The sequence below is a fragment of the Anas platyrhynchos genome, chromosome 1 (genome assembly GCF_047663525.1).
Source record: "Anas platyrhynchos isolate ZD024472 breed Pekin duck chromosome 1, IASCAAS_PekinDuck_T2T, whole genome shotgun sequence".
NCBI lineage: Eukaryota > Metazoa > Chordata > Aves > Anseriformes > Anatidae > Anas > Anas platyrhynchos.
Genome location: NC_092587.1, coordinates 146,037,281 through 146,047,133, shown reverse-complemented (window position 1 = coordinate 146,047,133; position 9,853 = coordinate 146,037,281). Strand labels below are relative to the sequence as shown.

The following is a 9,853-nucleotide window of genomic DNA, read 5'->3' as shown; positions in this document are numbered from 1 at the left end:
GGCAGGAGGAGGGGCGGCGGGCACACGCACACGCCCGGAAGCCCGGCTCCGGGGGCGCCGCCACCTGCCGGCAGCCCCCCCACAGCCCGCTGCGGCTTCAGGGGTGCGGAGGGGCGAGCCCGCGGCCACCCTGCCCCTCACGCCCCGCCAACGGTCGCAACGGTCCCCGAGGCGGGCACGCTCCGGGGGCGGGGCGGGGCCGGGTCCCGCCGCCGCCGCGGGCGGCGCCTGAGGGGAGCCGGGGGCCGTGGGCGGGAAGGGGCCCGCCGGCGGGGGCGGGGGGAGGCGAGGCTCCCGGCGGCCAATGGCAGCGCGCCGCCTCTGGGCTCGGCGCCCGCCCCGCCGCGCGATTGGCGGCGGCGGCTGTCGCTCTGGCGGCGCGGCGGCCAATGAGGGGCGGCGGCGGCGGCGGCGGGGTGCCGCCCCCGGCGCGGTGTGTGAGCGCCTCGGTAACTGGGCGGTCACGTGTTGTTTTGCTCTTTAGTTGGGGCACTCGGTGCGCGATGCGTTACTCACTGCCACGCTCCCGCCGGCGCAGGCAGCACCAGCGGCAGCGGCAGCGCGGCGAGCTGGGAAGCGCTCGCAGCGCCGGCACCAGCAGCAGCAGCAGCAGGAGCAGCGCTGCCGGCAGCTCAGCCGGGGCAGCAGCAGCAAGAGCAGCAGGAGCCGGAGCCGCTGCCTCCTCCTCCTCGTCCTCCTCCTCCTAGCGCGGTGTCCCCGCCGAGGGCGCCCGTCCCGGCCCGGCGCAGGCAGGCAGCCGCCTGGGGGCCGGGGATGGCGAGCCCCGCCGTGCTGGGTCCTTCGGGCTCGCCGCCCGGCCCCAACCTGAACAACAACAACAACAACAACCAGGGCGTGAGGAAGTGCGGCTACCTGCGCAAGCAGAAGCACGGCCACAAGCGCTTCTTCGTGCTGCGGGGGCCGGGCGGCGGGGAGGAGGCGGGGGGCGCCCGGCTGGAGTACTACGAGAGCGAGAAGAAATGGAGGAACAAGTCCGGGGCGCCCAAGCGGGTGATCGCCCTGGACTCGTGCCTCAACATCAACAAGCGCGCCGACGCCAAGCACAAGTACCTGATCGCCCTCTACACCAAGGACGAGTACTTCGCCGTGGCGGCCGAGAACGAGCAGGAGCAGGAGGGCTGGTACCGGGCGCTCACCGACCTGCTGAGCGAGGGCAAGGCGGCCGGGCAGGGCTCGCCGCGCCGCCACCTCCCGTCGCCCTTCGCCGCCTCCTGCAGCGCCGCCGCCGCCGCCGCCTCCTCCTCGCTGGCGGCCGGCGGCGAGGAGCTGGGCTACGGGCTGGTGGCGCCGGCCGCCGCCGCCTACCGGGAGGTCTGGCAGGTGACGCTGAAGCCCAAGGGCTTGGGGCAGAGCAAGAACCTGACGGGCGTGCACCGGCTGTGCCTGTCGGCCCGCACCATCGGCTTCGTGCGGCTCAACTGCGAGCTGCCGGCGGTCACGCTGCAGCTGATGAACATCCGGCGCTGCGGCCACTCGGACAGCTTCTTCTTCATCGAGGTGGGGCGCTCGGCCGCCACCGGGCCCGGCGAGCTGTGGATGCAGGCGGACGACTCGGTGGTGGCGCAGAACATCCACGAGACCATCCTGGAGGCCATGAAGGCGCTGAAGGAGCTGTCCGAGTTCCGGCCCCGCAGCAAGAGCCAGTCCTCCTCCTCCTCCTCCTCCGGCGGGGCGGGCGGCGGCGGCGGCTGCGCCCCGTCCTCGGCCACCCACCCCATCACCGTGCCCGGCCGCCGCCACCACCACCACCCCCACCACCACCCCCACCACCACCTGGTCAACCTGCCCCCCAGCCAGACCGGGCTGCTGCGCCGCTCCCGCACCGACAGCCTGGCCGCCGGCCCCAAGTGCACGCCCTGCAGGGTGCGGACGGCCAGCGAGGGCGACGGCTGCCGGGTGGGCTCCGCCGCCGGCAGCCCCATGAGCCCCGGCCCCGTGCGGACCCCGCTGAGCCGCTCGCACACGCTGAGCGGTGGCGGTACCGGAGGGGCAGCGGGAGCAGCGCGGCCGGCGGGGAAGCTGCTGCCGGTGCTGGGCGGCGGCGGGCTGCAGGGCAGCCGCTCCATGTCCATGCCCGCCTCGCACTCGCCGCCCTCGGCCGCCAGCCCGCTCAGCCTGTCGGCCAGCAGCGGGCTGGGCTCGGAGCCGCCGCACCCGCACCAGCCGCAGCGCCCGTCCAGCGGCAGCGCCTCGGTGTCCGGCTCGCCCAGCGACGCCGGCTTCATGTCCTTCGACGAGTACGGCTCCAGCCCCGGCGGCGACCTGCGGCCCTTCTCCTCCTCCTCCACCGCCAGCAACCGCAGCAACACGCCCGAGTCGGTGGCCGACACCCCCCCGGCGCGGGACCCCGCTGCCGCCGGCGGGGGCACCGAGCTGTACGGCTACATGGCGATGGAGAGACCCCCCAGCGGCCGCCTCTGCTACCGGCCCTGCCCCGACCCGGCGGCCGACCGGGGGCACCGCAAGCGGACATACTCGCTGACCACCCCGTGCCGGCAGAGGCCCCCCCCGCCGCAGCTCTCCTCCGCCTCCCTGGACGAGTACACGCTGATGCGCGCCTCCTTCGCCGGCAGCGCCGGCCGCCTCTTCCCCTCCTTCCCTGCCGCCGCCTCCCCCAAAGTGACCTACACCCCTTACCCCGAGGACTACGGGGACATCGAGATCGGCTCGCACCGCAGCTCCGGCAGCAGCAGCACCAACCTGGGGCCGCCGGCAGGGGGGGGAGGAGGAGGAGGAGGAGGAGGAGGCGGTGGGGGGGATGATGATGGCTACATGCCCATGACCCCCGGGGTGGCAGCAGCCCTGGGGCGGGGGAGCCGGGGAGGCGATGACTACATGCCCATGAGCCCCACCAGCGTGTCCGCCCCCAAGCAGATCCTACAGCCCCGGCCCGGGGTGGGCGGCGGGTCCCCCGGCAATGGGAGCAGCTACAAGACCAGCTCGCCCGGGGAGAGCTCCCCTGATGACAGCGGCTACATGAGGATGTGGTGTGGCTCCAAGCTGTCCGTGGAGAGCTCGGACGGGAGGCTGAGCAACGGCGACTACATCAACATGTCCCCTCGGGACCCCCACCACGGGCCCCAGGCTCCCTCCCTCACCCCCCCGGACTTCTTCTTCGCCCCTGCGGGGCATGGGGCCGGCGAGCCCCCCAAGCCCGGCTGCTATTCCTACAGCTCCTTACCCCGCTCCTACAAGAGTCAGGGCCTGGCTAAGGACAGCGACCAGTACGTCTTCATGAACTCCCCGGGGAGGATGATCCCGGAGGAGGGGGTGTGCGGCACGGGTCCCTCCCCGGCTGTCCCCTTCGCCCCCTCCAGCCACACGGTGCCTTCGCCCCTGCGGCACAGCCGGACCGAGAGCTTCCTGAGCCAGCGGTGCCAGCGGGCGGTCCGGCCCAGCCGCCTCTCTTTGGAGACCTTGCGGACGATGCTGCCCAGCATGAACGAGCACCCCCTGCCTCCCGAGCCCAAGAGCCCCGGGGAATACATAAACATCGACTTCGGGGATGCCGCTGTCTATTCTCCCCCCTCGCTGCCCGCCGACAGCCCAGCCTCCTCCCTGGGCTCGGGCACGGGGCAGAGGCGCTCCCCCCTCTCCGACTACATGAACATTGACTTCGGGTCGCAGTCGCCCTCCCAGTCGGGCACGGTCTCGGTGGGCTCCTTGGAAGCGCTCTCACCAGGCTCTTCCTCCAGCACCAGCCAGCCTGATGGGCGCTACCTGAAAGCGGCTGTGGGGGTGACTTGTTTGTCCAGCCCGTCCGACGGCGGGGATTACACCGAGATGACCTTTGGCATGGCCACCACCCCGCCCCAACCCATCGCTCAGAAGCCAGAAAGTGCCCGGGTCACCAGCCCCACGGCTGGGGTGAAGAGGCTCACCCTCTCCGGGGTGGAGGCTTTCATTCTTGCCAGCCCGCCCCCAGACCCCAACCGCGGGGCCAAGGTCATTCGGGCCGACCCCCAGGGGCGCAGGAGGCACAGCTCGGAAACTTTCTCCTCCACCACCACTGTGACCCCCGTGTCCCCTTCCTTTGCACACAACCCCAAAAGGCACAACTCGGCCTCAGTGGAGAACGTGTCCCTCAGGAAAAGCGAAGGCCTGGAGGAGGAGCAGGGCAGCAGCCCCATGTGCCGGGAGACCTCAGCCGGCTTCCAGAACGGCCTCAACTACATCGCCATCGACGTGGTGGACGGGACCCTGGCAAACTGTGACAAAGCCAGGTCGAAAGCCAGGCACGTCCTGAAAGGAGGTATCAACGGAGTGGAGACGAGCGCCTATGCCAGCATAGACTTTCTGTCTCACAACCTGAAAGAAGCAAGTGCTGTGAAAGGTGAGTAGCTACGCCTGGCGGTGCCTGCCACGTGTGTGGCTTTGCTTAAACGTGTTTGTTCCTCACGGGTGGACCCTGTTTTGTCACGGAGAGCACTCCCCTGCCTCCTGCCTTCAAAATCCCTTTTCCCAAACCCATCCCGTAATCAGCGGTCCTGGAGGGAACTGGCTTTCTCTTTGTACGAGGGAAAAGTTTAATTGGGGGGTATTGCTTCACGTGTAAGTTCTGCTGTGCTGTTACAAGTGTGTACTTCTGGGTACCCCAATAGGAGCTGATGTTTACGCTGTTACCATGGTTGGGTTATACTTAAGAGTTTTCTTATGTAAGGTTTTCAGCAAGCGTTTGGAAATTGTGACCAAAATAGTTTCTGTTAATGCAGCTTCCACATACCATTTAAAAATGTAAAACGATTGAGTTAAAAAGCAGAATTGTTGCAGTGAGGCCATCAGATTACAGAAAGAGAAATCCTTGGCACTCTAGCTGGGAAGGTCAGTCGCAACAAAACGAGGAGGGTTATTTTAATATCTTGATTTTGAAATCTCTTATCTCTTGCAAAAGTTTAACAGTAAATCATGGTGAGCATGGAATGTGAATTTTTTTTTTCTTAAAAAAAAAAAAAAAAGCCTTTCCAGAAGACGCCGTACGCCTGAGCTGTTCCATGTCGCGTTGCACATTTTGCTCCGAGGCTCCTAGGGTGGTGGCGTGCAGCCGGGGCCCCGCTGGGAATCACCGGCTGGGTGGCGGGCTTGGGAGCGGGTCAAAAAAACACTGGCTGCTTGAAGACAAAAGCAAGCCTAAGAAACCCGAAACGGGGGGCCGAGGGAGAATTTCTGTTTTAATTATGTAGCTGTTCCTTTGTTGAGGTGCTGGTTTTCCTGCTTTTTGCTTTTTTTTTTTTCCTTTAGGAAAGAACAAAGAGCAACCCCCCCCCCTCAAATAGCAGCCCGCCTCCTCTTAACAAGCGAGAATTCGTACACAAGTGAGCGCTAGTTGGGGAGGGCCCAGAGCAGCCAATCTGTCAAGGATTAAAAGTTAATGATGAGGCACCGTAGGGATCCTCTTTGCTGTTGCATTTATGCAAGACATGGTACTTTAAACCTGTATGCATATATAGCTGTAATAGATGTTTATGGGTCCAGCGGGGTGAAATGACATACCGTGCAGAAGCAGTTGCTTGGAGGTAAATAGGTATTGCTTCTGCATTCACAGTGCTGACAGAGGTCGTCAATCATACTCGGAAACTGACAGCTTGTAGAGCTACACTTGCGGTTTTTTTCCTTCTGTTTTCTAACTAGCTAGCTGATTTTGAAGAAGAAAATATTTTCTCTTTTGATAGGAAGTACAGGAAGATGGAAAAGATGAGAGATCCACCGTTGGCAGAGCGAGCTTTGAACCTAATTAAGACGAGAGGATTGTTGAATGAAATGGCAAAGTTTTAAAGGATGAACGCTTACTCTGAATGACTCGAAGGGTTGGGTGCAGAGTGTTCCTTGTCAGTTGCTTTTATTTTTGCTGGAGACATTTTTGGGATTCGCGTGTCTTGACCTAAAGCGGTGTGGATGCTGCAATTACTGGTGGCGTTGCCATCTAAAAGGCCAGCTTTGGGACCGCAGCCCAGGACACTGGCAAACGACCGTGCACGTTTCTTTGCAAAAAAAAAAAAAAAACAAAACTAATTTTTCACAGAAACAAGGGGTTTGTCTTGAGCCACCTATGGCTACGACTGCAAGCCAGGGGGTGCTGGGAAGGAGAGATTTCCACAACAGTCTCCAAACTGCTGACCCCAAGGCAGAGGGGGAGCAGGGGGAGGGGAGCGGGAGCCAGTGACAGAGAAAACCTGGCGTGGATGGCGGCGTTTCCATCACCCAGGCGGAAAGCAGGAGTAGAGCAGCCGATCAGCCAGATAAGCTGGGGGAATTGACTGCTGTCCTTCTGACAAAGTAAACAAAAGGGTAATGCAATAAACACAGCCACGTTAATTTGGTACACGGTGTACAGAGGAGAGGGTTTAATTGTATATTTATCCACGGGTGGTTATAGACTTACTTTAATATGTAATCTGCATGTGTATTTATTTCCCCCGTTTCCTTTAAGCTTATAAATGTCGACCGCATCCAGAAGCGTTCTGGGTAAACTCGTCGAGGTTTAATCTCCACGTAGGAGGCAAAGCTCTCCTTCCCATCCTTCTGTTTCCCTGAAAAATGTGTCCGCCTACTGCGCATCGGTGCAGTCTCGCTCTGCTCGGGGATTGCTGTAGCCAATATCAGGCCAGGGCGGTAAGAAAAAACTTGCACAAGCATCCCTCAGCAGCGTTCTGGGTTATATGTCAAACGCAGGGTTTCATGCCAGTTGTGTTTGTGGCAGACTGACTGGGAGAGTCATAGCATGGGAAAGTAGGAATATATCACAGAGAATCTTAGGAGTGTATGTAGGATCGACTTGTGCAAATTTCTGAGTTTCTCTTTTGTTTTTTGTTAGGATTACACACTGAAGTTTGTTTACAGAGCTGCTTCTGCCACTGTTAAAAAGATGACTTAGTGTTGTGCCAGTGTATTTAAATATCAAAAGTTGTGGCTTGGGAGATTATTAAGACTTTCATATTCTGCAGAGAAATACATAGACAATTTAAAGAAAACCATATTTGTGCATAAGGAAGAGTAAACTTACTTTAACACAGAAATAATTCTGGTAGATTTGGGAGAATCTGATTTAGTAAAGTAATGGTTTGTACAAGAGATTGCTTATATTGTATATAGTCAGCATTGTTTACTTAGCTCTTTGCACTTTTTTCAGATGTTGTTTTTGAATATATTATCAAAGGGGGAAGCCTTACTTCTTCAAAACTAAAGAGGGAGTTTTCTAGGGAGTTTTTTTAAAAACAATGGAGGATCCATATATGTTTAGTAGTTGGAACAGGGGAACAGTTCAGATACAGGATAGATGAACAATCTCGTAATTCAGAGTAAAATACATTTAAAAAAAAAAAAAAGATGGAAAAAAAAATAAATCTGAATGCTTCCTAAAGGTCTGCAGCAATTAACATGTTTTCATGTGGATAAAAATTTGAATGGGAATTATCTGTACCATTTGGAAGTGATTGGTTTTCACGTGTAGCTTGTCTCCTCTGCCAGTACCTGACCTCTGCTGTAGCAGTGCTGCGCTTCTGGGATTCTCTCCTGTCATGACAAGAGCAAGCTCCTGCCACCACAATAGCAGTGAAAACAGAAAAATCAAAAGGTTGCTTGAAATTATCAGCTCATTTAGTTTCACTGTACTCTGAAAGTGTGCAAATGCTTAAGAATCTGGGAAAACGCTTGCCTTCGTCCAACATGTAAATAAAATAATACTGTTACCGGTCAGTTAAAACTCTTGTTACATGCTGATAATTAGCTAGCCTTTGTTCTTATATGATGATTGCTTTTTTTGCTTTAAAAAAGTATGAACTGTGTATGGTTTTTGTTATTTATGGAGACGTTTACGGTTATTTTCACATATAGTGTAAATTATTTATTCCACTGTATTTATGACAGATCACACCCAACGATGAGATGAGTTTTTATGGTGGATCTTAGCTCCACTGAAGTCAAGTGGGAGCTTTGTCTCAATTTCGGTGGGGTCAAGATTTTACCCTTTGTGTGTAATCCTGGAATTCCTAAGTGAAATTCCCATTAAATTCAGTGGGTGTGTAATAGGGAATTTTGCTTGAGTGAAAACACCATACTTGGGTGTGTTATCTTCAATTGTGTTTTCTATTAACAAAATGCTCTGTAACTTTTAAATGCTTCTAGTAGTTGGTCTAATTTTCCAAAACTGAACAGATACTATGTAAAATGATGCAAAAAAACAGAGGGTGGTTTCCTCCTCTGTTAGTTTCCTTTGTCTTGATTTATTTAAAGTAGTCATCAGCTGTAATGCATCTACTTAAGATCGTAATAAGGTGATTTTTGATAATAATGAACCTCCCCCTTGTCAATTAGCTCTTACTTTTGTGAGGGTTTTATGATTGCGCCTAAACAATAAAAAGCCTATCTTAAGAAATCTCTTCCTGTGTCTTTCTAATGGCATTTCAGATTATTTAATACATAACCCTTGTTTCCTTTTTCTTTTTAGATTACTTTGCACAATGAATTATTAAGATCTTTTCCCTTCTACTGTGCCAAATGCCATAAAGTTTTGGTTCTCAGAGCGGCATGAGAATGTTTAATTGTCTCGTTTCCAGAACTTGCATTCGTTTCTAAATGACTCCTTAAAAGAATTGAAAGAACTATGTGCTGTGTTAGAAATCTGTACATGTTTTAAAATCTTCTTTGAATAAAGTAGTTGTAAGTGTAGTATTTTCTCTTACTGACAACTTCCTTGAGAACATTGTAATTAACACCCGAAAGAACTGAACTACTCTTAATAGCTTACGTAGTTGGATTTCACCTCTTGAACTAAGAATTAAAAGTCTGAGGTTGTCTCTTGCTGCCTCTATGAATGCACTTCTTGTCTCTAAAATTGCATTTTACAGGTGACCACACCAAAATGGTTAGGTCTGAACCAAGCAGAGCCATTCATTGAACAAAATGTAAACTGAGTTTATCTGAGATGAAATGAAGCCTTTGATATTTTAAATGATGTTGATTATACGGACGTCAGCTTTTTACAAGCAGACAGAATATTAAAACTTGTAACACGTTTTAGACTTCTATTTTGCTTTATACTCTAAATTATGTTTAGCTATACTGTTCATATAAAGAATGTCATGGTTGCTTTGAGTCATTTAAGATAAATTGTTATAGACAGAGTTGAATAGTGGGTTTGTTCTAAAATGAACCGGTACAGTCATTGCTCAAGGCAGAGGAAATGCTTAGGTTGATGATTGCTTCTGATTACTTGATTTCTTTCAAGATAGCTACAGAGACTAACGTTCACTTGTGAGTAAAATGGATGAAGGAATGTTTGAACAGAGGGAGCATTAGGACATGTTTTATATGGTGGTGTTTGGTTCTTTTTTTGTTTTGTTTTTGTAATAAGGGGAGAATAACATGGGTTTCTTTACACTCACTTTACTATTAGTTTTAAATAGTGTTAATTATACCGGGATGCTGAAGTGGTGTAAAAGTTTAAACACAGCAAGCATCCACAGAAAATTGTGCTATCCTCAGTGTATGTAGTGTAACTTTCCTCCCTATTCATCAGGTCAGTGGCAGCATAGATACATTCAGGTACTTTCTGGTTATATCAGATTTTCTTTAAAGCACCGAGAAAGCATCAATAATATGCTTCTTTTTGAAGTACTGAACATATAAATAAATGGCTGTATCTTTTTTTTTCCCCAGTTTGTTGAGGTGTTGTATGAACTACAGTGGTTGTCCACTTGTTCTCTTTGTGTGTAGGTGTCAAAGTGCGTGTAGTAACAGAATCACGTGAGCAGCCTATTTGATGAACTGCGATGTGCGATTCTTTGGGTTTCACAACTCTGTTGTTTTGTTGTTGCTTAGAGTGTTTGCTTAGAAG

The 9,853-nt window shown here is 54.0% G+C and overlaps 1 protein-coding gene across 2 annotated transcripts in view; it reads left to right on the top strand.

Moving 5' to 3' along the window:
• The first annotated feature begins 396 nt into the window (after positions 1-396).
• IRS2 (insulin receptor substrate 2) overlaps positions 397-9,853 on the top strand; it is a 30,818-nt gene continuing 21,361 nt past the window's right edge. Inside the window, exons 1-2 of one of the 2 annotated variants that reach the window (XM_038173342.2) lie at positions 397-4,354; positions 5,691-8,396. In XM_038173342.2, the coding sequence (XP_038029270.2) occupies positions 775-4,354; positions 5,691-5,716 (3,606 nt within the window). In that variant the 5' untranslated portion in view covers positions 397-774 and the 3' untranslated portion in view covers positions 5,717-8,396. Of the gene's footprint in view, positions 4,355-5,690; positions 8,397-9,853 lie in introns of those variants that run through there. The other variant, XM_038173343.2, reaches the window with a different exon arrangement.